Here is a 27,500-nt window from a genome sequence, read left to right as displayed (position 1 = left end):
GCCCGCTAACCCGGGTGGAATCGTTGGCAGCTTCATTGGCAAGTTTGTTGGTTGTTTGTAAACGAGCAAAAACCGTCATTTTCAAACCATTTTTCTCTTAAACCTGGGGTTATTATTAGCATTAGCTAGGGAAAAGTAAATTTTATTATTCAGACAAAAAATCTGAAGGGAGAATCAAGTAAGTCGGCCAGGAAAACCGCTAAAGTAAAGGAAAACAGGTGGCTCGTGACGTCGCTAAGTACTGCAATCTTGCTTTTGTGCACAGTTTATTGGACATTTTTGCTCTGTTTGTAGTTTTGTTTTCCATTTTGCTGTATTAATCTAGATTTTGCCGTTTTTCATTGAATTTTGCCTCGCTAGTTTTCTACTTATCAGAAAATGTTATTGTCAATGATTTCGTTTAACTTTCAATCTTAAATAAACAACACGAATCACTTTTCCAGCAGTCGGTTATCGCCGCTTTCATTTCTTTGTTTATAACTTGTTACTCACATCGCCTTCTTTTATTCGAATTCAATTCAAAACCTTAAAATTGGTATTTGTAACAGGGGCGGATCTAGGGGGAGGGTGCAGGGGGTGCGCAACCCCCCCTGAGATGACCTGCGGTTTTCTAACACAACTGGTATTCTGCAAAAAAAAAACTATGTGGTTCATTGGTGTTGAAGTAGAGCAAGAGACGAGTGCACCCCTCCTAAAAAAAATCCTGGATCCGCCCCTGTGTAATTAGCTATTTTTATAAAGCTTTTGTGTAGTTTTTATCCCACTCGATTGAACTAATCTTAAAGCACTTTTTGAATTACTCTGCCGAAGAAAATCCTTTTTTTCCTGGCGCTTTTAATATCAAACTCGTCAATTCTTTTATCCTTGTTTGACACTCAGTCTTTTGCCAAAACAGTTGATACTTTCACTGTTTTGAATTTCATTGATCTGTCGATTTCCTCACAGAAACACAATATATTTCGCAGTGTTAAACTAGACTATAGTACAAACAGTGTAAGGAGGTTTTGGGAAGGGAAAAATATGACTTGTAAAAAATGGCCTATTAATTTTGATATTTTTCTAGAAACGCGAAGAATGTGAGGCTTCGATGACATCGAGGATAACACCTAAAAATACTATTTCTTTCACACATTCAATATAATTGTTGTCAATCTTAAATAGATATAGATCGAGTATTTGCCTGCTCAAATTTGATTTTTTAAAGTTAATGGACAGCTTATTAGCTCGACACCTCTTTCAGAATTAAAGGTTTGAAGAGGTAAATTTAAATCTTTGTGGGAAAAAAATATGTCAACTTTGTATCATCAACAAAAAGAATAAAGTCCACGGCCTTTGACACATTGCACAGATCATTTATATGGAGCAGAAACAGCAGATGGCCTAGTATAGAGTCCTGAGGTACCCCCCACTTTACTGGGCAAGACTCCGAAGGGATAACATTAAATTCCACATGAAAATGTCATCAGAAAGCACTAACAAGAATGATAATTTTTTGGGTGATTTTTGCAGTCATAGCATTAAACTTTGAAGTGGCCCAACAACTGCAAGTTTCAATCCATGTCCATCCAGACGACAAGAGACAATTTTAATGCCTAAATATAGTTGTAAATAACAAAACTGAGCCATGTTTTTTGAATTAACAGATGAGACGACGACTTTTATTTTTAAGAAACGTAGAAAACGGTGTGACATAGCTAGCCTCCCTAAACAATATACATTATATGTTTTAACCAGTGATACCTGTTTGACAGCATTTGCACTGCAACTGTGTAGGTCCCATTCTGCACGATGACGGTCCGTTGCGTTAGAGCACCTTTAAAAAATTACACCGTCAGTTGCATTGGATGTTTTAATCTATTCTATTTTTTTTATCTATTCTTAACTGGCAACGTTAATTTAGGACTGGTATAAAATATGGACTTTTGGAGGTTTAGTTTAAATTATTTTCTTTTAAAAAAAGAGGTATTCATATATTCTAAATAGCTTGATGTATAACCCTGGGAACATAAAGTTAGTAATATCTGTCTAACCCGGAAAGTCCCTTAATTAAAACAAAAATTTTCACATTTCCTGCTCCCACTTTTTCACAGTTCCCACTACGTTTCCCGATCACATGTTATTTACTTATTTATACATGGCTAAATTTGAGACGACGATGGAACATACATTTTTAGCGTTACTTTGAAATGCACTTCTATAAGAAATTAACAGCTTCCTGATGAAAGCTTCAGTTGATTTAATCTTTGTACAAACGATATATTCTTATTTCTAAAGTGTATTCCTACCTTTGTATTTGAGGACACCACTGGCATTCAAATTCTGTTGTTTGTTTCCGCTTTATACACTCTGTACAAGAGTTGGCACTAACACAGCCTGACACCCAAATACATTTACAAAAAGTTTACTTTTGAGTCACAAACTACACACACAACCTGGAACCAAATGTTGACCTATATTATTAAATGACTGAGATACAAGACTACTTGTTGGGTTTGGAAACTGGGTCATTGTCCATATTGCCTTCAGTTGATGGTGGCCAGAAATTTCCCAAAGTTATGGCTTTATTTGAGCCTGTCACTGATCAGTTATGAATGTATTGGAATCAGTTAATAGACACCTTTTGATTCGAGGACAAAAACAAGTACGAGTACGAGATTTGATTTAAAGTTTTTTCGCGCACTTTAAGGAAAAAGAAAACCGGGAATGTTTCATTTTACTATTTTTTCCCCAGAATAGCACTGTTATCTTGATTGGAAAAAGTTAAGCCCTCTCCCGATCGCAAAATGATAAAACTTCTAACCCTGATTTGATAACTGGTTTCCTCCACCACGGCTTTCTCGCTTATACCCGTAGTAGAATGACGATTGCTATCACGTTTCCCCTCCAAAATGACGCTGTTTCACGCACAAGCACTACTTAGCATTAGGAGAGTGGCACTCTTAAGCTCATCCATCGACAACACTTACTAATACTGTTCTTGGTAATACTTAAACACGCATTGAGATGTTTCACTCCATTCGCGCTGCACCCGTGTAGATCCCATTCTTGACGATGACGGTCAGAACCATCAGAGCACCTTCAAAACCAGGTCACACTAATTGTCAGGTCATGGTCTGGCAATATGTCAAAAGTAATCTACACGGGATCTCTAGTTTGAAGTTTGATTTTCAAGTCTTAATAAGCAAAGATATCGTAGGCTAGGTCTGAAGGAAAGACTGTTTGGCGGTCTTAGCCGGCCCAGTTCAAACATGTACCAAACTTAATATCTATTTAATAGGTAGAAATCAGTAAACAAGTTGGACGGTTGGTTTAGACGTCGAAATTAACTAGTGAGACTCAATTCATTTTCACAATGTACAATGGTTTATAATGCTAGCCAGTGATGAAAATTATTGTAATTAATGCAATAGGTTCGGCACATGAGAAGTGCGACGTACGCTTGAAACGAAGTCGCTCCCATGCTTGAGGGCCACTCGAGCCTAGTTTATGGTTCGAATCAAAATAGTATCGGTCTTAACTGAAAGGATTAGGGTTTCTACGTGACAAATTCGACCTTTGAACCGGGTCTTATCTTATTTTAAGAGAAGAGTATTCTACCGGTACAATATTAGAGATATGAAGTTTACGTAGGTAGACTTCCAAGGGACGATCATAACCACAACAAAAACAATTGCACATCTGCCTTACTTTGCTCTGCAGTATTTTTTATGCACTTTCTCTTCTTTTTGCATTTGTTTGTATCCTTTTCTTATTCACACCTTACTGTCCAATTTTGAGATGTCGCCCATCCTCAAAAAATTTGACTGAAAATGCAATTCTGTAGGTGATCGAGTGATGAAGGTTGAACCTCGCCACCCTCTGGGATATATTTAGATATGACTAAATTGAAGAAACAAACAGCTTACTAATGAAAGCCTTACGGGAGAAAATGTTTGAGTTTCAATAAGAACAAAGCGTATTTTCGTCTACCTTTGTATTTGAGAACACCACTGGCATTCAAATTCTGTTGTTTGTTTCCGCTTCATACACTCTGTGCAAGAGTTGGCACTAACACAACCTGAAAACCAAATACATTAAAAGGGTTAAGTCACATGTCATTTATAAGAAGTTTTTGTCGTCTTAGCTAAGACGCGTCTTATCTAAGAACAGGTGTTCACGGTTATTATTAGATAAGACGTACGTTAGCTAAGACGAGCTAAGTCGATAAATGACCTTCCCGTCTTATTTAATACGCAAACGCACCCTACACATGCGTTGATTATTGGCGGGAAAATTTTTGGAGTGCTCCCCACCGCGGACTTGCAGAGAAAATTTTGTTTATAGCAAATTACAACGCGTGTACGTCTCTCTGGGCTGCCATCTTCGAATTTTAATTTGTTTCCTCGCTCAAGAATTCAGTATGAGCACGCTGACAGAATGAAAGAGAAATGTTAAGTTTGGTCTGAGTGCCGAAGAAAAGAACTTTTTTTAGCTGTGCAAAGAAAAGAAAATTGCAGACCTCCGACAAATGTGTTACACATGCTGGCGTAAGTAGAAGCTATTTTATAGAGCGTTAGCAATCATATTAATGAATAACTAAATTGTTATCTTCGTATAACAAACTTGCAATTCAACTTACAAAAACATCCAATGTTAGGTTGCCGTTGCTACGGGTAACGGGCATAGCCAGTCCCCGGGCCTACAAATTTTTGGTTTGATCACTCTACCGCTTGTGATAAATTATGCGTTGTTAGGGTGAGCTAAAAAACTTAAGAGTTCACAAAGGGTTGGTGGGTTCAGTGCGTACTAGTCATGCGTGCAATCTTCGGGATATGTGGAAATGAAAGTCAGCCAGGCCTACAGTACAACTAGTCGAAACGTCCCTGGGTAACATTCAGATGAAATTGAGTCCAGGACAGAAATAAGACGCGAACCATTTATAGGAGCTGTTTTCGTCTAAGTAAAGACATCCTCGTATAAATGGTACAGTTTACGTCTTATTTAAGACGCGTTTTATGGTTTTATGTAAGACGCGTCTAATATTTTTCTCGTATAAATGGCCCTGTTGTCTAAAAGAAGTGAACAGGTCGATCACTGAACAATACACTCTTGCCACAACCGTATTCCCTGAACTTTCATCAGCAAAATTTTTATACATCATATCATAACTGATATGTATATCTTACTTGTACATGTTGTGCTATATAATTTATTAATTCATTGGGTTTTTAATAATCTAGAAAAGAACAAACTTGTTTGAGGGCGGAACTCCACTGCTGATCCATTAAGAACACAGTCCTTAGTAATGTGCACTTCGCTATATATATGAAAGACCCGGTACTTCATATTTGTCCTGCCCGTGCGGAGTGATTTTACAAATGCATCTGATATGCCAACTTTGACAGGATAGTATCTTACATCCGCATTGGCTGAAACATTGACTGGGATCTGTAACATGGTACTATGGTTAGTTATGATATCAACAAGCTTTTATATAAATGAATGAATGAATGAATGAGTGAGTGAGTGAGTGAGTGAATGAATGAATGAATGAATGAATGAATGAATGAATGAATGAATGAATGAATGAATGAATGAATGAATGAACATCTAAATACATTGTAGACGGACATTGGGTTCCGCAATGCAAGTGATGGTAAGTGTGATGACATTCAGTGAGCCACGTCTACCAATTTTTCGGTTCTCCCTAATTTGCTATTTAATTATAGACCGGCTTGACTAGCATCCCTATGTACTATATTTCCGTGGAATGAAGATGATGTGAACTGCGGAAGTACAAATTTAAATGAATATATGATCGTCGCTATGGTAATTCCAATTTTTTCGGGTTGATATGCAATTGCCACTGCGACGATCATATTTTCATTTAAATTTGTATTTCCGCAATTAACAATTTGCCGAAGCGAAACGTTTAGGTGAAGTGGACATCCTTTAAAAACAACTTTCTAAACTCAGAAAGAAGGAGAGAGTTTTTACGTTTGGTCTGGAACGCTTCTCGTACAACCCAGATGATATTCACATAGTCTACACTAGGTTTCCAGATTATGAAACTTGACTTTTATTGTAGCGTTTTTGAAGTATTGTAGAACCAAGCGTTTCCCGTCTAACTTGTGTTATGAAAGTGTGAGAGATGCCACTCAAGTGAATACTGACAATGTTTTCCATTCATAAATACACCTGGAAAAAATATTTTTCGAATTTTTACTTTTTGGGGGAACGGAATGAATAAGGTATGATATCACACACTTAATTCTTGGTGTGCAAATATTTTATTCAGTTACAGGTTGAGACATGAAAGATTCTTTACATGTAGGATCAGAGTGAATAGGAGACCTGTGCTAACAATAACCCAAACTTACTTACTTGATTTGCAAAAACTAATTAAACTTGAAGTCATACCGCAGGCCAGACTTAAGCCTGGCCGGGGTATGCTAATTCTGGTAAAAGGTGTTGGTCAAAAAAGTTCTAAAGGTGTCCTAATTTCTCCTTCCATGATGCCATAATAAAAGGTACCTGTTAGTGAGACAATTTCTTGATGCTCCCTCGTACTACAAAATCACACAAATTTCTCTCTGCAACAAATGCTTGTTGTTGAATTTGGAAGTAATAAAGGTGGCTCTTGTTACTGATGCCATCTTTGTTACCAATCCCTTTTCTGACTAAAGCCATCTTTACATTTTATGTTCTTCACTTCAACTAACCCTTGGGGGTTCTCACAGCTTTAATCAGTTACAAGTCCATCGGCTGACACCCCCAAAAACCCATGGCTTTTAGAAACCAAAAATATGCAAGACTGGACTTTCAGTCCTTCATGGTCATCTTTGTTTATTTTTTCTTCATACTGAGAAAATGGCAAGTTCCTCATTTCCAATTCCACCTTTTATGGATTTTTTTTGCACACCCTTACTGTAACTTGAAACATCTTTAATAATTTTTGAAAGGAAAAGTATTAGCTTAATGTGGACAGGCCACTGTGACATTTGGATGCTGTTATTAATCTATGATCAAACCACTTTTGGGTGTTAGGCTGACATTTGGTCTCAGCTTCATTTTTTAAATTTCCTTTTCTTCACTGATTAGTTCTTTTTTTGATCGCTGAATATTTGTCACGTATTTGATCCATGCTGAAGGGCTGATCTATCAAATGAGGTGGGTTCAAGTTCAGGTCAATTACAGTATCTGTATTGTTGACTGTGTTCAATTGGCTCATTAAAGGGACAGTGTCCCGATTATGCGCACGCGCGAGCGTCATCTGTTTTTTCTTCAAAAGACAATAGAACTGTCAAATTGACTCGACAAGATTTCCTTCCGGACCGCACCGCCGACAGAGATTTGTTGTTTATATTCTCAAGTAATATTTTAGACTTTCGAAGAAGTCTTTCGTCTTATATAAAAATTTGGCTCGCGGTTCGAAGACTCATCGCGATTTTATCGTTAGCTGGGCCGCCTCACGACGCGAAAATCTCGTTCCGCTCGCTTTAAAAACATATTTTCTAATTTGAAACTCGTGTCAGAGGTCAATCGCTCCAAGTCCAGTAACATCTGCCTGATTTGCTCGCGTTCTAGCCTCAAACGTTTGAAAGACATAAATAAAAATGCAATCTCAACGCTATGAATCATCACAAAGGTTAGTCAAAAATGATATTATGATTTCATGTCACTAGTTTTTCAAAACATGTAGCGCCTGTTTGTTTGATTTTGTCGGCCGTAGGGAGATTCATTTAAAAGTTTACTAACGCGTCTTTGCAGAACATTCTGCTTCACGAAGCTCCCCTCCACAAGATCTCCTCAGTCACATCAATGTCTCAACGGCTTCTTTCTTACAGTCTTTATTGTTGCTGTTTCATTTCTGCGTATTCCTTTCACAATTATCTGAGCTTGTATGGAAGCTAGTAGAAGAAATAAGCCTTCAATCGGCATCAAAGTGCTTCCAATCTTTTGGTCCTCCGGCCAACGGCAATAAAAGTAACGCCAAAAAATCCAGATTTTGCCCAAATCGAAACTTAACAGGAACAATATATCATTGATCTATAATCCTGAGAAGTTTTAGTGTCGTATTGAACCCGGCCAAGCGCGATGCAAACGGATTTTTCAAGATTCTCTTACTCTCCTCGCATCTTTTGATTTCGCGACATCCTGTCCAAAAATCAAAGTTTGGTGCATGCGCAGTAACGGGATACTGTTCCTTTAAGACAAGATTATATATTTTTTTAGATCTTGTAATTGATTTGTGGCCGCATCAACTATTCTCTGCATTGTCTGCTGTGTTTGTTAAATTGACTTGAGACACTGTTGTATTTGTTACACATGGATTTTGTTGGAGAACAGAAGTATATGTACTATAATTGTATGTAGAAGAAACACAGGGGCACCCAACGAGAATATAGTTCAAAACCACTTAAACATAGCATTATTAAATGTACTTTAGTATTTAAACGGTAGACATAGGCATATTTTTATCCCCTAAAAAAAAAAAAAAGAGGGATCAAAACTTACCTCTTCAAAATTTTAGCCAGAAAATAGGCTCCCGAAAATTCTAGGTGAACTTTTAGGGTAAAAATTAGTTAAAAATGGGCAAGTATACAATTTTTTATTTGTTCGAAAATCCTAGGAGAGGCATGGAAGCAAGAAATTTTACAACAAATGTTCCGAAAATTCTAGATCTCAAATCGTCTTCCGAACAGATATTTTTCCCTAAAATTGTCGTTGGGTGCCCCTGGAAACAGATGTGAGTACTGAAAATCTTTCATTTGCATTTGTAGAGCAGTTCCTTTAGCAGCAATTTCAATTAGGGAATTCACAAGTACTATATCAGAAGCATTGGGATTCTACTTTTGAAAGGGGACACCTTTGTTAACTCTGACAATGTTCACTTTGAGTTTTTCAACAGCCTAGGGGTCTAACTTTCTCAATTTTAAAGGACGAGGATCATAAAAAGTAGACAACGCGCCTGGAATTCCCCATTTTCGTGGCGAAGAAGAGCAAGGAACGTCATTCTCGCATTGATTTTTCATTTCATTGTTCCGTGACATTTCATCCATATAACTGCCATGACATGGCAACTGCAGCCGCTCCTACCAGCAGGACATAATAAATCACACGCGGCCGGTGTAAGTTTGGGTTTTCCGACTGGATTAAAAATCATACTTACTTTATATTTTACACAATAGTTTTCTGTAGGAGGCCCAACACAAAGCCGTAACGTAAAAAACGTCGTTATCAACAGGTTTAGATTCTTCATGATCAAGATAATGCATGTACAACATTTCCGCAATGGCATACGTAGAGAGAGATTTTTTTAAACTAATTTTGCCGCATTCCTTAAGGGTGACCGGCCTAGGGTATCGGTCAGTGGAACAACTCTGAGTTGACACGGTGTGAAGCTTATCTTGTGGCACGGTATCCAACTAACTTTTTTAATTTTCCTGGATTTGGGCTAATTTCGCCCTGGTGGAGCATTTGCCTGGGTCAGGATCATAAACGTTATCTCTGTTTTCAGGCATGTTCTTGACGTCTCTGTGGGCCAGAAAACAAATGAAGATATCGAATCTTATTCCAACTTAAGCTTAACTTTCGTAAAGGACTTTCTTGTTACCGCCTTTAGTTTATTCTTCTACATTTTTCCTAGAATTTTACCTGGTTTACCGTAAATTTGACATCTTCAATATTTACTTGCTTCATCTTGAAACTTTTTCGACAACAAATTTGTTTTTGCCGCCATTGCGCCGCGAAGGCCGAAGGGCCCTTAGAACTCGCTTCCCTGCAACTTCCGGTTTTTTCCTGAATCGGCGTATTGAAGCTTGCCTTGAAAGTGAAGGAAAACGCACAGATGTCGTAGTTACAGATAAGCCTGACAAAATGAAAGAGATCAACGTAATCGAGGTGCAGTGTCCGAGTTGGGGGTATAGGACAAATGCGGAAGACCGCGAAACCATGCACAACACAACCGTTGGAACAGAAACTAGAAAGAGACACGCGGGTGTTAAAGTTAATAAAAAAAAATTGTGGTGGATATCCTTGGAGGATACAGAATGAGACTGCGAGAGCAGCCACCGTTCTCGGTAAAACTTATGTAAAAACGTGTGTTTCTTCGTATATCCCACTTGAACATTCTGGATATAAGTAATAAATACGCAATATTTTCTGTTTAACATTATCCTGAGTTCTATCAAGAAGATAAACTCTTGACCACTGCACTGTCAGCTGTGAACCTGAAACAACGGATAATAAGAAAAAATTAACGCCTTTAACTTGGGCAATGTTCTCACTGCAACTGAAAGCTTTTAATGCTGATTCGAAAAGTTATCCGTTAAAATATGAACAGCAACAGCACAGAATTGGAAAAAGTCTCGAACATCGTGCCCGAGTGGTTAGCCGAGAGGGTATAAGTTGGAGATAATAGAACTAAATAACGGTCCTTACTTCTGAATATTTACTTCCGTCTCAGTGGATTACAGTCCTTGCTCTTACTAATTCACTTCCGCTACGGCCCAAATGACTTTTCACATTGCACCAAAGTGTGGCAAAGAACCTATCCGACATGTGATGATCCTGTTTCGAGGATCGGCGAGACGCAGCTTCGCTCCGTTGCAGAAAGCGCGTCGAAATCGTCATTCTAATGTGTGAACAAAATGGTTTTCGGAACAGTTTTCCTGTTGGCGGAAGAGCTATCTTTTATAATGTGAACATAGCCTAAGAGCTAGTAATAATGTACCGTATCAACCCTACATGAACATGTATGCAACAGTGACTGATGTTTAGTTGAATACCGTAAAATTCCGAAAATAAGTCCCGGTACTTATATTTTTCAAAGGCCCTTTTGGACGGGCTTATTTTTGGAGGGGCTTATATTCGGAGGGGCTTATCTACGGAGGGACATTTGCGTTTCAAAATCTAGCCTTACAGTTGGAAGTAAATTTACCGTTTTTGCTTTGTTTTACTTTGTATTTGAGGGCAATTTTCCAAGTACAAGCCCCCGGGGGGGCTTATATTTGGAGGGGCGATTTAAAGGCGGGTTTTTTTGCGTTACCGGTTTTGGGGGCTTATATTTGGAGGGGCTTATACATGGAGGGGCTTATTTTCGGAATTTTACGGTATCACAACAATTTTACTTTGAAATTGCAAATTTATAGACAGTAAATCGCAAAACGCACGATCTAGAGTATCACGCATTCTGTGCCGTTGGTTGTGTTAAATTTATAATTCGAGGGTGGTTTAAGGTCATCCTCCCAATGCAAGTTTTTCTTTAGGTAAGAGATAAATTATGTTTCTCAACCGCTGTCAAAATACAGGCACAAAAGAAAATTTTATGCAGCCAATCAAAAACAAGATCGCTGCAGCCACCCTCTATAAATTTTGAATCTAACACTCCCAAAGTCACAGTCGCTGATGATTGATCAGTGGGTGAAACTCTAATATTTGTTTCACGATTTTCTATCCTTACATTTCTATCGCATTCGGCATGCTCTTGTATAAATATAAATATAAACATAAATATAAGTACAAATATAAATATAAATATAAACATAAATATTTCATACCATCATCAAGTGAGGTGACTTGTGAATCTGGATGATGATCAAGACTGAAGTAAGCCATGAGGGGAGCTACGAATTGAACATCTGTGATAAGAGAGGTGTTATACACATCCATGTACAGGAAACCTTCAAGGAGAAACATTCAGATAATTAGTAACTACATTACTCAAGTGCAAATTACGAAGAAATAACTAGGTACAAAGTAATTTAATTATTGATTTGTTAAATAAATCACTTGTAGTTACCTCCTGTTGTTAATAGCACACTCTCAAGATAATGGCCATAGTATGGAAATTTAAAATTCAGCTTTAGTGTCTGAAAAGAAACAAATTACGTTCAACCTCATAAGGAATAAGACCATACAAGAACATAAATGGCTAGGGAAAGTGAAAACTCACCAGCCACAATGGTCACCAAAACAAATGAGGGAATCCGGATTCCTAAATCCGGGAAATTTTTGTTTGTGGATTCCCGAATCCTGGGCTTTGGAATCCAGAATACAGCTCAAGGAATTGGGAATCTCACTAACGATTGAAATTCAGAATCCCAAGTTCCACAGACAAAAACTGAAATCCAGTACCCGGCATCCAGAATCCACGGTGTGGAATCCAGAATCCCTTTCATGGGATGTCTTGACTGATAAAAATTCTCAAGACTGATCTCCATAATATACATTTCCTTTTAAAAAGTATTTTGTTTAATTTAATTTTTAAGATGTTGTTTGATATCGTTAGGAGAAAGTTCATGTTGATACTATTAAAGGTTTGTTGGGTGGAGAAATTGCAGATAACTGTAACATTACAGGTCTTTCCTTTCTCTAGAAATTCTTGAAATTGTTACGTTTGTAACCCAATACTTGTCTGGGAATAAATTTTTCAAGTAATGGGTAACAAACAACTTATCAGAGAGTCAGTCTCACAAGGACAATTCTTTTTTGTTGAACAGTGTTCCGCAAGATACCCCTCACCTACCGTTTTCACATAGACCATATTGCACCTTGTGTACCCCACAAATTTTCCATAACCAGTGTCTTCGATTTCCCTTGAGACTGTAATACCCAAAATTTTGGGGGGTAAACAAGGTGCATTATGGTCTATGTGAAAATGGTGAATAGCCGGCGTATTTTCGTAGGAAAAGTTGAGAATGTTGGATGGTGTGTAACAAGCTGTTGCAACTGAATTCACCGGAGCGGATAAAAAAAATGAATGAGTTGACAGTTATGAATAAATATGAAGCAGGTTATAATCACAGCCAGCCGTGACCACTTACTCCTGACCATCAATATCGGAAGTTAAGAGAATCAACGTCCAGTAGTCATTATATAAATACCATCTCCTGCTGGCAAAGACGATGATTTTGAAAGTCCTGGTCCTGCCATTACAACCTATTCGGCAGCTGTTGAGTTTATAAGTTTGCCGAAAGGAGTTGGAGGGAGGCTTCGGCTTGTCTCACATTATGCAAACAGTTTAATCCAGGAGGCCTTCGGTCTGACTGTCTGATTATTATTAGGATGAAAGTTCTCAGGACTGATCTCCATATTATTCCCTCAAAGAATTAGTAGAGAGAATTTGATAAAAGATCAAAGCATTTTCCCTCTGGTAATCATGATCATTTTATTACTTCTCATAACTTTTTCTCTTAATAATGTTTTGCTATTGTCAGGGGAAAATTGATATTGGCAGTCTTGGAACTTGAAGGGTTAAATCTTATTTTTCTTACCTTTTTTTTAAAGCGGCCCTTAGAAAGATCAGCATGAACAATTTTATTGGGATTTCCCTCAATATTTCTCCAAAATTTTTGGCCACTGATAAACGTTTGTGAAACATAATATCTATGGTTGATCTGAAAAGAAAATTGTGAGAAACAAGACTTGGTGAGTATGAACAAAAAGGAATTTGGACCCCATTTTAAAAAGTATTTTGGCATTCATCAGGCTCAGAATGCTCCGTTCAAGAAAAAGCCAAACGTTTGATACCCACAGTCGACTTTGACGTCTCAGACGTGCAATACGTCTAGACGACGTTAACCAACACAATAAAAACGGCCAATATGTGTCAATGGGAAAACGTCACTGCAACGCACACATTCCAACACCATGCATAAAATGTTAGTTTTTTTACGTCAGCCACCTCTAAATTGGAGGCTTTCTGGCAAATTCAGTTCTGGTGCTGATTCCAATTCTGTCAATTATGCAAGTTGCGTTGCATGATCGTTTGCATTATGCAAGTCATGTGACTGCGAGCTGCAGAGCGGTCCTCTTGATATCCTGTTCCAGGTGTTCAGATAGTAGAGCGTGGATTTAGTAGGTGGGGAGGGAGTTAAATCATACGCGGCGATGAAAACGAGAGGAAGAAAATAAGGGGAGAATGGACTCTCTAGTCTGCCCTGTTTTTTTTTTCGTCCTCAACTTTTCGCCCCCGCTCTACTATCTTAAATCCTGGAACAGGCTATGCTCTTATGAGTACCAGTTGGTTAGATGGTTTCTAAATACCAGAATCTCCAAGAGAGAAGGTAAGTATGTGTATAATAGGGAATCATGACAGATTAACTGACCTTTTTGGTGCAGTTACCATTTGTATTCGAACTAGTTGCATTTTCCCGTACATTTCTCTTGGCTCGGTGTACATGAAGCCTGTCAATAAATGTGTTTTCTGAATTTCTTCTACCATATTGAATATGACCAAATGCTGGTGAATAATTAAATGAGAAGAATTGTAAATTGCATAACAATTTAATGATTAACACGCTGCGGTGTTCTAAGGAGCCCAAAAGCTCTGAACAGCCTATGAATGAAACCTAAGGTGTCAGGAACGTTCGGTTTGTTATGTTAGAAAAAAACTACAGTACTGTGAAAGATTTATTGCCACCTGTAGTCGGTCGCGCATGTGCTAGCCTAGAGCACAATGCCAAGTTATTTTTTCATTCCTTTATTGATTAGTTTTATTACTGTTTTTTTCAAGTCTGGTTTCGAGACTATATACAACTACAAAAGTACAAATAAATACTGTAGATATAACATACAATAAATTTATAGTACTTATGAAAATTTTTCATAAACAAAATTTTCAAAATTTGCGGCCATTGGTACGAAATTCAGCTGTGAAGTTTTTTTTGAATTTTGAAACCGAATAGCTCTAAGGTAGAACGAGCCACCAGTTCGAATTTCCGGGACAAGTAATTCAATGTTTGCTTATTCTTAAAACAAACTAAGGCGATTGCTAATCGTGCTATTCTTTAAAACGTGCTTTTCAGTTTTAGAAGCACTATAAATTGCTCCAAAGCATGCTCTGAATTCGAATGACTTGCTGTAACGCCTGCTATATACATTTTAACGAATTCCAATGCACCTTCATGAGAATTTACCACTGTGCGTTCCTTCCAATTCAAGAAATAGGTATTGGCATTAGTCTTGTACAAGTCAGGTAGAACTGTCGACCACCTTTGTTACGACCATCCATTAACGAAAGAAGTCACGAAATTTTCATGGAGTTATAAATTTATACACGAATGTTATTGTCGCCATTATTTATCGACCACCCGAATCGAAGTTAAATGAATTTCTGTCTGACTTGGATCTAGTAATGGGAAAAATTTCCAAAGAAAATAAGCTTGTATTTTTAATGGGCGACTGGAATTTATATCTAATTAACCACTATTGTCATAAAGCGATAAGTGATTTTTTAGATTTGTTTTCACTAATTACACGTCCCACCTCACTAGAATTACGGCTAACAAAGCTTCGTTGATAGATTACATTGTGAACGATCCACTTCGTCCCTCAATAAGCGGTCTCAGTTTTCTTAGTGACATATCTGACCATTTACAGATATTTTCACTTATTTTGTATAATAATAGTACTAGTGATAAGGATAAAGGAAATAGCTAATTTCTTTTGCAAATATTTTGCTAACATTGGCCCCAATTTAGCTAGCAAAATTCCTGTATCAGAAAAGTCGCGTAATTCTTTTTTAACTCCAAAATTAGACAATTAATTATTTCTAGATGCCCAGTTGAGCAAGAAAATATTGAAATATGTAATACTTGCCGTTCAGGTACTGCTGTAGGTTATGACAACATTTCTATAATAACTCAATTAAAGAATCTATTGATACAATTATTTTACCGCTTACATACATAACTTTGGCATTGTACCAAAACAATTAAAAATTGCTTGAGTTATTCCTTTATTCAAATCTGGTGAGCGGGATATATATACAAATTACCGACCCGTGTCTGTTTTACCAGCATTCTCTAAGATTCTAGAGAGAGTAATGTACAAGCGTCTTTTAAGGTTTGTTAATAATAACAACATTCTCTCCGACAATCAATATAGTTTTCGCAAGCATCACTCCACTGCTTATTCTCTTGCTTGTTTATATGGAAATAAATTGAAAATAGGGAATACACAGCTGGTATTTTTATAGACTTGTCTAAAGCCTTTGACATCGTTGATCATAACGTGTTAATTTCAAAATTAGAGCATGGTGTTCGAGGCACTGCACTTAGATGGTTCAAAAGCTATCTAAGCAATAGACAATAACATTTGGAATTTAATGGTATCAGTTCAGAGTCTTGCCTCAGGTCTCTTAACTAGACCCCTGCTCTTTCTTCTCTAAATGATCTCTGCAATGTGCCAAAGTTCGCTAACTTATTCTTTTTGCTGATGACGCAAACATATTTTTTCCCACAACGATTTCTTGCTGAATTCTGAGATGCTGAAATTAACACAATGGTCTCGAGCAAATAAGCTGTCCATTAACTTTAAACAATCGAATTTTATGGTTTTTAGGCCTCGCCAAAGGAGACAAACACTTATATATATCTGGTCAAGTTAACAACAATGTTATTATCCTCGATGAGCATTTGTCATGGAAGACTCATATTCTTACCGTTTCTAAAAAAAATATCAAAATCAATAGGTATTATTTATAAATCATGACAAGTTTTTGCCTTCCCAAAACGTCCTTACACTCTTTGTACTATAGTCTACAGTAGTTAAAAAAAAATAGACTAATATGTCGATTCCCACACTGAGTCGGATTATTATTCTGCAAAAGAAGATAATGATAGTATTATCTATTGAAGTTATTTTTGATTCTCATAACGGTGTTCTTTTTAAAGAGTAGAAGATCTTAAAATTCTCGGACATTTATTTATACCAAATAGGTAAATTTATGTATCTTTTTAATGTATTTAATTATTTTCTTGATATGTTTACTCTTGCAAGCCAGATACATTTGCACATAACACAAGAACTTTCCAGCCTTTTCAATCAGTACCTCATTGTCGAACTAATTTTCGAAAATTCTCAATTTCGGTTTTTTCAACTCGCTAAGTCGTGAAATTCAAAACAGTGAAAGTTTCAGTTTGTTTGGCAAAAGACTTAAAAAATCCCTTCTTTCTTAGTCAAATATACTCTCTGTTGAGCAACATGCCTTTTATTTTTTCTTTTTCGTTTTTCTCTTTTCTCTTTTCTTTTAAAATTAAATCCAAATTTTCTTTAAGTACCCTTAACTTGCGTGGTTTACCCTATAGTTCCAGGAAGCCTATAGTTTATGAGCCCTCGGCTTCTATATAGGCTTCCTTGTCATTACCACTTTAAACATTTAATTTTGTTAATAATTTAGTTAGAATAGTGTATATCATCTTTTTAAAAATGTATTCTAATGTACTATATGCGGTAGTTAATGGCAAAAATAAATGAATAAATGAATGAATGAAAATTCATTTGGCATAATTATAATTATACATTGTATCAACGAAAGCCGTTTCCTGAAATTTCAGTTAAAAATATCGCCAAAATGTTTTTGTAGCTAGATGGGATTTTCTTTGAACAGTAGGGTCCACTTAAGCACTAATTTCGTAAAAAATATTTACCGCCAATAAAATCAAATTATTTCATGATATCGCTGAATGAGATCTGAAGTTCTTTTCAAAGTTTCGTAGCCACAGCGTCAAAACCAAAGAAGTTATGACGAAAAGTTCCTCATAGCTCAATGCACCTGTATTAATGTCAGGGCTATCTTAAGTGCGAGGGAATCGGAGTGGCAAGAATCTGAACATATCCATTTTCGTCCTATTTCCGGGTTATGACTGACTGGCTTCGGTCTTGAACTTCCGCTTGCCACTCCGACAATCTGGTATTCACTGTATCTCAAACTGACGGAATAAAAAAAACGCTGTTTTTCATATTTGCTCCATTTAGTATTTTGGATAAAATGCAGCCACATGAGTGTGACTTCTATGTCAGTTATTTTCAAACAGAAAAGGCATTACAGTGAAACCTCTTTTAAGCGGACCCCCAATTAAGCGGACGCAAAGCCGGGTCCCGAAATTAACATCTTATATTTCCCTTTATAACGAACCCAAATAGATCGTTTTCAGTCACGTGGTCAGCAGCTTTGCAAATTGCTTGGAATAAAAGAAAGTTTTAACATGCGAAAAGAGTTCAATACCCACAGGATTTTTTTTTGTACACAAACATGGCCGCCGAGTCTTTTTTTTATTCACAAATATGGCCGCCGTGACGTCCTGTGAAAGCGATCTATAATTGTAATTGGCTAATTTCTATTGTTAAAAACCTTTATTTAGCGGACACCGCACTTACAATCGGCAGTATTGGATAACGTCCTTGAAATACCTACTCTAGTCTATTAATAAAGATAACTCAATACATTTAGCAATAGCTATCTTTAAACTACTGCATGAGAAATTTCTGCAGTTTGATTGGCTTAGAATAGCTGTTTCAGCTTAAATTAAAATACCTTCATATGAAAATCACAAACCTTTCGCGGGTAGTAGTATAAACAAATAATAGCATGATTTGTACCTGATATTTGGCATAAATACCACGAGTGATATTTCAAAATTGTCTCAATTCTCTCAAATTACGTATAACAATTTTGCAATATCACTCGTAGTATTTATGCCAAATATCACTACAAACGGCATGCTACTACCTAGACATATATAATATAGATTGTTATTATTCAAATATTAACAAACAGAGACACTTCAATACATTTTGTTGTTTTGATGGTTGCTAGTGTTTCATATTAAAACAAAATTATCCTGTTATTTATTGTTGAGGCCTTATTCGGTCTCTGCGCCTTTGCTCTCCCTTGATGCGGCTCTGCTCATACCGGCAAACAATAAAGTTGATTTATGGTACATGTATGTATCACCTTTACTTATCACCAGCGTAGGATTATTTCTTATATTACTTAAAGTTCTATAAAAATATTTTGAAATACATTTTGTATCTGAAGAGGGAGATTTTAAAGTATAATTATTTCTGATAGCAATATCATTGCTAATGATGACTGTGTAGAAAGCAAGCCACTATTATTTATGTTTTGTTGTATGAAGAAATATCAAACAGTATTGAACCACAAATTAAGAATTTTTAATTATCTTTATCTTTAGGCATTGTTTTATGTTACCTTTCCCCCCCCCCTTATGCCATGCTTTTAATAACCTTAACTGCTATGCATATCGCTTTCTCTTCAAGAATTTTTTTTTACGTATCACCGCTCGTAGGATTTTTTTGTAGACAAGTTTCCCTTACAGGAAATCTTTTTTTTTGGGAATTGTCTCACCACCTCCGGTTGTTTCTAATGGCCCGTCCCTTTTTTTGGTGCTTGTAACTGCACTCCTGGCTAAGTTAATTTGAAAGACGGCATAACATAACGAGACTAGTAACTCGTGGAATATAAGGAAACGCTTTTAGTCTTGTGACAAGTGGTTTGTAATGAAAAAGCCAACAACATTCTTAGAACATTTAGGAAGAGGAATCGTGTACTCACCTTTGCATTCTAGATGAAAATATGGAGAAAAGCTCCGAAGCACAAAACTACAATCATGAACTTCATCTTAGAACCAAAGACTTCCGTCAAAGTTACTCAATCAACATTCAACGGAACCAAGAGAGGAGCACAAACCCACTATCGCGCCTACTTGACGTCAACTAAATATTGGTATAGCCTAACACTCAAACGTTCTTGGGGCTTAGTAATGCCTGCTTCGGCAAAGAGGAAGGAGCGTTACGTGATCACACAAAATAGCACAGAAAGTTATCTGAGGAACTAAAGTAAAAGATGTAATCATAATAATCATCATCGTGATCATTATCATCATCAAGATCCTGAGTGTGTACTATGTTGTTTTTACGCCTGTTTGGTGGATAGCTAAGGATAGTTTAGGGATAGTCGCTTTAGGGATAATCCATGACGTCACCCATTGTTTTAACCTTGGAAAATATTGCGTTTCTCCATGCTAATAACTGTCTTCTTGCATACTAATTAGGAGTCTAGTCACTGCCTTCCTGCACATTAATTATGTGCCTAGTCAGTGTCTAGCTTGCTAGGTAAAAATGCGTTCCTCTTTACTATTAAAAGCCTTCCTCCATATGTAATGAGCGTCCCTCTTCTACAATAAGCACCTTAGGCTTGCCCGGTCTCTTTTAACCCTGATTGGTTCATGTAGTATCTATTATGTGTTCAAAATAAAAGCGGGCAGTTTTTGAAAGCGCTATCTTTCTTGCAATCGCTTTGCTAGGAAACAATTTGTTCGAGTCCGTTTTTTGGAAAATTCTGTTCACTTTTTTGTGACCATGGCTTTCGTTAACCCTAAACCCTAACCCCAACCCTAAGTCTTGTAGTTTCACGCACCGTTAGTCGGTTGATTATGCGAGTTCAGAAGCCCACTGTTGAATACAAATTACCTCTACAGTAAGAAACCCAAGGGAGCATCTTGACGTATTATTATGAAAACGCAAATCAATGAAAAACTGAACAAGGATCATTTGAAACACGTGACTAATAAACGCAAGCAATAAAACCAGGCACCAAATACTGTTTTAAAAACTTTATTAAAAACCAATAACAAAAAGAGTGAAATACACAGTGATTTGAAAGGAATGAAAAATTAATCATCATTTTTTTCGCCCATGGAGTACTTGTAAGTTTTGACTCGAAATTTCTCATGTCGATTTCTTTTCCTCTGTTTGATAATTCTATCTCAAGGAAACGACTTACATTTGAAGTCTCAGCGTTTCACGCGTCGTTAGTCAGTTAATTATACGAGTTAAACCGTTGTTACACAAGGGGGAACCTTGACGTGTTATTATGAAAACACGATAAAAACAAAAAAATAATAATAACTTAACAGCTATAAAGCTTGATCCATTTTATAGAACCCTGAATAACTTTGGGATATCTTTAACAATTATGATGATAACAATAATAATAATAATAATAATAATAATAATAATAATAATAATAATAACTGTTTATTGATAAATCCATAGAAGAGCGAAAAGGAGAGAAATGACAATTATTCATCGAAGTGGAGGTGGCTAGTAGTGGTAATTTGCAGACGTCGCGAAGCAGCGAGATAATTGGCGACAAATAAAACTTATGTAGGCGTTTGTTTAGCTCTTGCGGGGAAGTTTCTTCAAAAGGAGTTGTGAATTCTTTTTGTATGTAAAATCATTCTGTAAAAAAGATTATTAAATTTAGTTTTAAGCTTATTTATGAACAAGTCAACTAAATAAAGTAACGCAAGACTTAAGCTTAATTTGCATTTGTAAACAAAAAACTTTTTCACCAGTTTTATCGATAAATTCAAGTTAAAAAGACAAAGATTTACCTGTTAAAACTTCCAAACCGAACTTCGTCACCTTCTTCATATATTTTGGGGATAGCTTGATTGGTTAGTAGTGAAATTTCTTAATTTGTTACGGCAGCAAACCCGGAAGGCATTTTGCTCGCAACTTACGCGAGTTTGGCGTCGCTCGCTCGGAGGAGCTGGAGGTGAATCAGTGAATAGTGCACGATATTCACTGATTGAGTAGCCAATCAGAGCGCGCGAAAAACACTATCCACTATTTTAGTATATACTAAAGGAAGTTATCCCTTTCTAGTTTATCTCCTGATAATAAAATAAATTAAGAACATTATCATAATCATATATTGTCACGTGTTATAAGTAATTTTTTGCTCAAAAATCTTTCCAGCTAAACGGCAACACTTTTTATTATAGTCTGCAGGCTGTATTTAGCTTTAATTATGATGTTAACACTATTAGGTACATCATTTCTGTGCTTGGACATCTTGGGAAGATCTCAAATAAGAGACCGACGTCGCACTCTACTCGCTTGAACCAGGGCGTAATAAGCTAGGGAGTTGAAACGAGCGGGGTCGAGCGATCTAGCTGTGATGCAAGGGTCTGGGTGCTACCAAAGAGACAAAACAAGATGGCGGATTGTATACCGGACCGTCAGAGAGATTATCCAGCGAAAGTTAGCCATTATCCCGTGGCATTCATTTGCTGCAAGCAAAAGCGAAGGAGCAAATTATTTTTTCTCTCGTTCGTTTTCTGTTTTGTTCAATTTTTCTTCGGCGAACAATATCTGTATTGAATATAGTTCCACCTCTGTGACCTCGTTATTAACATTTCGTGACTTGGTAAGAAAATGGCATCACAACTCAGATGATAGCACTGACATCATTTTCAAAACAATATTATCGGTTCTCCATTTCAGTTTAATATTAAGTTGTGTAATTCATCAACTGCTATGGCATTTATTTTTTGCTGCCCAGTTTAGACAAGACCAGATGATCTGTTTTCACCATTAAAGTTTGGATTTGTTGGTATACATCAGTATTCTTCTCTAAACACCTTATTGAGCTATCTCCAATATTGAGCACTACAGTTGGACAGATTGTGAAAACTAAAGTCCGGGTAAATTTAAAATATAATAAAATCATCATTATTTTTTATCTTGTACACTAATACTACTGTGCAATGAAGAACAAGTATGTGACAAAAATATAAATCACTGTCCTTGAAAAACTAACAAAGAGGTCGCAAGAACACAAAGAAGTAGCCCAGCAAATATTTTTGTTTGATTATAACAGCTTTTTGTAATGAAATGGTCACTAATACAACCTTTAGATTTATACCGCAGTGAAGCAGAATTTGTTGTTGTTTATGTAAAAAATTGTCACACGAGATCATTCGAATGCAATTTTCTAGTAGAACTTTAAAAATAGTCAGAACCTTCTTGGATCGCGGTTCTGAGACTAAAAATATTATTCACCATCTTAGTGTATATTGAGAAAAGAAAAACCGCTAAATTGGGCAAATGAAATCTTTTATTTTACTAACAAGCTAAACGCCAACGTACAAAACAAAACCCAGGGTTGCTATCGCCATTATGAAGTCGTCACTTCAGAAGTAAAAAAACCTGAAAGGTTCATAAAAGTTCACTCTAAAAGTTTGCATGCACAAACAAAATTTATAAAACCATTACATATTTTTTTTGTAGCCGTTTGTTATCATTTGGTTTTGACTGGCAAGATAAAACGCGACCTTGAACCTTTTAATATTCGATAGGCTTTTTTGACATTACATAAACATAAAAGGCGAAAAAACACCTTAACTTATAAGATGAACTATAAAATGTCAAGTAAATATTTTCCGTATATCGCATAGAAATACGCCAAATAAAATCTAATTATAGAGTGCAGCGATCTAAAGATATAATGCAATAAATCCGAACATACCTCCAGCTAAACGGCGCCATTTTTCTTGCCCTGACAGCGGGTCGAGAGCGGAAAGGCCAACTAGTTCCAGTCCTACTCCGCATCACAGCTGAACCAGAGAGCGCGTATTAGCCCTAGCTTATTACGCCCTGCTTGAACATGTTAGGCAACATCGCGACGGAAACTTCCCGTCAAAACATGAAAATGAGAAAATGGCGTCTTTTGTAGAAGCAGATAAAACAGAACTAATTAAACAAGCAAAGCAAAAGGAAAAAAAGTAAAATAAAAGCAAGACAAAAAAGGTTTACGACTAGAGAAATGCTAAAGCAGTAACAACGAGAAGGAGACGATACTCGTTGCATTTGGAATTGATTTTAAAGCAACGAGCATTTAAAAATTCATGCATGTCCTTTGAAAGCCTTAATATACTTTGTATATCCACAAAAATTTGCTTGAAAGCCACCCATCACTCTGCAAGTTTCTTCTCATTGTTTTCTTTAGTAAACTAAACACTCTTGACATAATTTTTGACGGTAGAGACAAATGATTACTTAAGGTTAATAGACTTAATAATTTTCCTGTGTTTGTTTATCCATATGTTTCTCGGGAAAATGAAAACAAATGACTTTACACAAAGAATTATTCCTATGACTGATTTTGCTCTCAAGCGTCATCTGCTGTAAAGAATACCGCATTTGCGCTGCAAAGAATAGAGCAATCGGCATTGACAATATAAACATTAGGGATCTTAGCTTACCGAGACGGTTTATTTAAGCTTCAGGCTTTCTCTGCTTCAGGGACGACGTTTATCTTAAAATGTCTTCTAAAATACTTTAACACTGAACACCAGAAAGATGATTCTTTACGATTCCTTCCAAAAATCTGGTAAGTCCATGCACATAACAAAAAAGCTTGGCATGGGAAGCGGCTTTGCTCGCACAACGTGAAAACAGTGAAAATTGCGTTTTCGACGTGAGGACGAAGAGAGATTGCAGACAACTTCTTTCGTTCTGCGCATAACTGAACCGGATAATGGACTTCCGGTACGCCGTCCTCGTGTCTCCCGTTCTGGTGCCTATGGTCTCTATTATTTGAGTCGACTGGGACAATCGAAAGGATCCGGACGATCATATGGAAACCAGGCTTTAGAAATTACAAAAAGAGCTCAGCATTGCGTTTTACTGATTCACATGTTTTCATGTTTGTTTTTCGAAATCTACTAATTACGTTTAGCTAGTTGTAGACTGTATAAAGTTCATTTGCAAATCGAATGAGTGCAGTGATAAAAACTTTTCGGAAATTTCCGAAAGGTAGCAAATTTGTCTGCGTTAAGTCCCACCTTCAGTTTATGCGTAATTTATACCCTTTTTGTAGAAATTCCAAGTTATCTTGAAATTCCTCTTATAGATTTTTGTGAAACTTTGCACAACAGAAGACAAGCACCCAAAGTATAGGTAGCTTAAAGCATTTCCAAAGAAAATGCCGATAAGGGCAGAAATTCGATTTAGAGCTAAAACTATTGCGACGTCAATGTCATGTGATATTTACTCCGATTGCCCAAAAAGTAATGTCATAATAAAGCCGTAATACATGTGTTATAATGTTTTTACAAAAAAGATCAATTTGTTTAAGTGTGAGGGATTCAAAGATGGAAGGTGTACCTACAAAAAATAATGGGTCGAGCCACCTTAATATTATCCTTTCTTTTAAGTCTATCATCATAGACAAAAGCTAAGTAACGATAAATTTGGACTACAGCATTTATTTGTACTATAAAGAGCGCTTTTAAAGGATTTTTGAACCAAATTTTGTTTTGCCATCTTTCTCTTCTAACAGCATAGAAAGTTTTCTTGTGCGAGAAAAAAACGATCGACGACCCTAGGTGGAAATTCTTACCGCTAGTTTAAGGTATTTACCTAAGCAAGCTTGTATCGAAAACTATCTTCTGTCTTAACCGGGTTGCTGATCGCACCCCAGGAGTTTGCGAAAGGCACTTCTAAATCTTCGATTTCTCCATCCGTATATAAGAGGATTGCAAATGGCGTTTAAACCAGTTGCAACAACGTAGGCGATGAAATTTAGATGCTTCGGTCTTGAATGGCGACAGTCGGGAAGCTTCCTGAAAAATCGCAGACATGTCACGACTAGCAAAGGGGTGATGCTGAGTAGGCATACTGATACCACGAAGGCGAGGGTTAGGGCGCCTTTTAGTTGATGCCTGATGGTGGTCATTCCTGGGAAGTTACCCTGCCCTGCGATGTGTCGTCTGTGCTTGTGGGACACTATAAAGATATAGGAGTACGAAGATAGGATTATTAACAATGGGATGACTAACAGAGATATCACTACGAAGATGAGGTACACTTTAGTTTGCAATGGTAGATCCCGGTCTGGCCATGCTTCTCGAGTACTAAGACATGGATGAATCGCTTGGCGAAATCGTTCAAAGTCGCTCCTGCTATTGGCTTTAAGAGTGTGTGGCAAAACAACCATAACGAGTGCAGTCCACAGCCACATTGTCATGGAAGCGATCGCTGCCCGGCGATTGGTCACTATGATATGGTATCTCAACGCGAATTTTACGGCAATGAAACGCTCCATGCTGATTAACGCCAGGTGAAGAATGATAACCGAAATAAGAAGAAAGGTTAAACTTGCGCTCCATATACACAAAGCTTGTTGACTCTGTTTCACACTTGAACTTAGTTTCAGAAACATGTGCATGATGTCCAAAATGAACGGAATGGCTAGTAGGCAGTCAGCGACAGACAAACTCACAAGGATTATGTTGGACGCCCTTCGAAGATTTTCGAATTTTTGAAAGGCTCTAATCACGAGGAAGCTGCCAAAAATAGCTGCAACTGCCAGAATTGCATGTGCGCTTATCCGCACAATCATAAGTGTCTCGTTCCGAGAAAAGCGTTTGAAACAACTTTTCGCCGAGGAGTTCATGTTTACTCATTCGGCAGCAGTTATCCTGATTATAGGAAACAGTTTCTAACATGATACGTAAACGGAATTAAACTGTTGCCTTGCGCTGTCTCGTGCTTTTCGTACTAGCCCTCAAAGGAGATCGAGAACCTCTCCACAGGCTTTGGATCTATTAATAGTAAACTTTTAGTGGAAATGCTCACTTTTCAGTTTTCAATTTTTGGTCACCAGTACTTGTGGTTCAGTAAAATTAGCTCTTCACAGGTGAATTTGCCATTATTGTTTATGGATTAAGACATCTGAAGCAAAGGCGCATCGTAACTCAGTGATACCGCGCGATCTTTCTTTAATTACATAATATCACCCCTTTAGAAAATAGCTGAAAATTAAAAATACGAGAAAAACATTAACTGGTGCTTAAAATAACAAAATTAAAGCCCTTTTTTTCAGATAAAGATATGAGAGATATTTTATTTTATTTACATTTTCTGACAGCTGCTAAAATAACTGTCTCCAAAGTCATATGCTTTTCTCCGCTAAACCATTAGAAGCTCGGATAACATGTTTAAATTGCTGATCAGATGATAGAATCCTTCGTGTCAATCACAAGACTAATAAGCTGAGAATAACAGACAAACAACACTGAGCTATAAATAAAAACATTGACTTTATTCTTTGCCGGAAATAGCAAAGCCGCAGCAGGGAGTAGGCCACGTAAACCTAAAGGCTACCCCCTGATGCGGCTCGCGGGTGGGAGGGAGGGTTAACCGAAAAAAAAAAATGCAAATGCCGCTTGACTAAGATTGCTGCGAAATGATAGCAATTACTAGAAATTAATGCTCTCTGAAGGGTGAAAATGCTTTTTCTTAGACCCTATAGTTCAAAAACGTCCGAGGGAGTATGCCCCCAGACCCCCTAGCCGCTCGTCATTGTCCCCCCCCCCCCCCCCCAATAAATCTAACCTTGCTACGGCACTGTGTTGGTATAGCACTAAAACGTTCTTGGGGCTTAGTAACGCCTGCTTGGGCAAAGAGGAAGGAGTGTTACGTGACGACGTAAAATAGCACAAAATAAGAGTTGCTTGTGAAAAGCGTTTCTTCTTAATTCTTTTAAAAAGCAAAAAACAAAAACCTAGATGGTGAGCTTTCGTTCAAGATCTAGCTACCGGCGATTTTTGCACAGTTAAGTTGATTTGCAAGAATGGACCTTGACCTGAAATCAAGAAGAATTAAGCAGATCACTGAAAAACAGGTAACTATTAGAACAAAGGATGTATGAAACCGACAAAAAGGAATTTAATTATCCAGGCATATGGCTTATTTTCATCCCTTACATGGCTTTACGGGGGCCACAAATAGCTATTTGTCGTTCAAAAGAGGTGACATTCCTTCAAAAAATTAACGAGGTAGGACCCATAGGCGCCATAAATGAATGGTTTGAGCCCAAACGGTATAAAATTTGTTGTCTTGCAAACACAATTTGCATA

General features: G+C 37.1%; 1 protein-coding gene and 1 long non-coding RNA gene across 2 annotated transcripts in view; both read right to left on the bottom strand.

Annotated features, from left to right (window-relative positions):
• LOC140926799 (uncharacterized) overlaps window positions 1-11,854 on the bottom strand; it is a 12,451-nt gene extending 597 nt beyond the window's left edge. The window contains exons 1-2 of the long non-coding RNA XR_012164477.1: window positions 11,783-11,854; window positions 11,541-11,663 (exon numbers count right to left, since the gene is read on the bottom strand). This is a non-coding gene — a long non-coding RNA (uncharacterized lncRNA). The remainder of the gene's footprint in view (window positions 1-11,540; window positions 11,664-11,782) is intronic.
• Window positions 11,855-25,033: 13,179 nt separating this feature from the next.
• On the bottom strand, window positions 25,034-26,035 carry LOC140925988 (adenosine receptor A2a-like). Its single transcript, XM_073375805.1, has one exon. It carries the CDS (start codon window positions 26,033-26,035, stop codon window positions 25,034-25,036), a length of 1,002 nt encoding a protein of 333 aa, XP_073231906.1.
• Window positions 26,036-27,500: the final 1,465 nt, after the last annotated feature.

This window comes from Porites lutea, chromosome 2 (assembly GCF_958299795.1).
Source record: "Porites lutea chromosome 2, jaPorLute2.1, whole genome shotgun sequence".
NCBI classification, from domain to species: Eukaryota; Metazoa; Cnidaria; class Anthozoa; order Scleractinia; family Poritidae; genus Porites; species Porites lutea.
This window is presented reverse-complemented; position numbering and strand designations above follow the sequence as displayed.

Coding starts and splice junctions, on each gene's coding strand:
- LOC140925988 (XM_073375805.1), bottom strand. CDS start 26,035: ATGAACTCCTCGGCGAAAAGTTGTTTCAAACGCTTTTCTCGGAACGAG.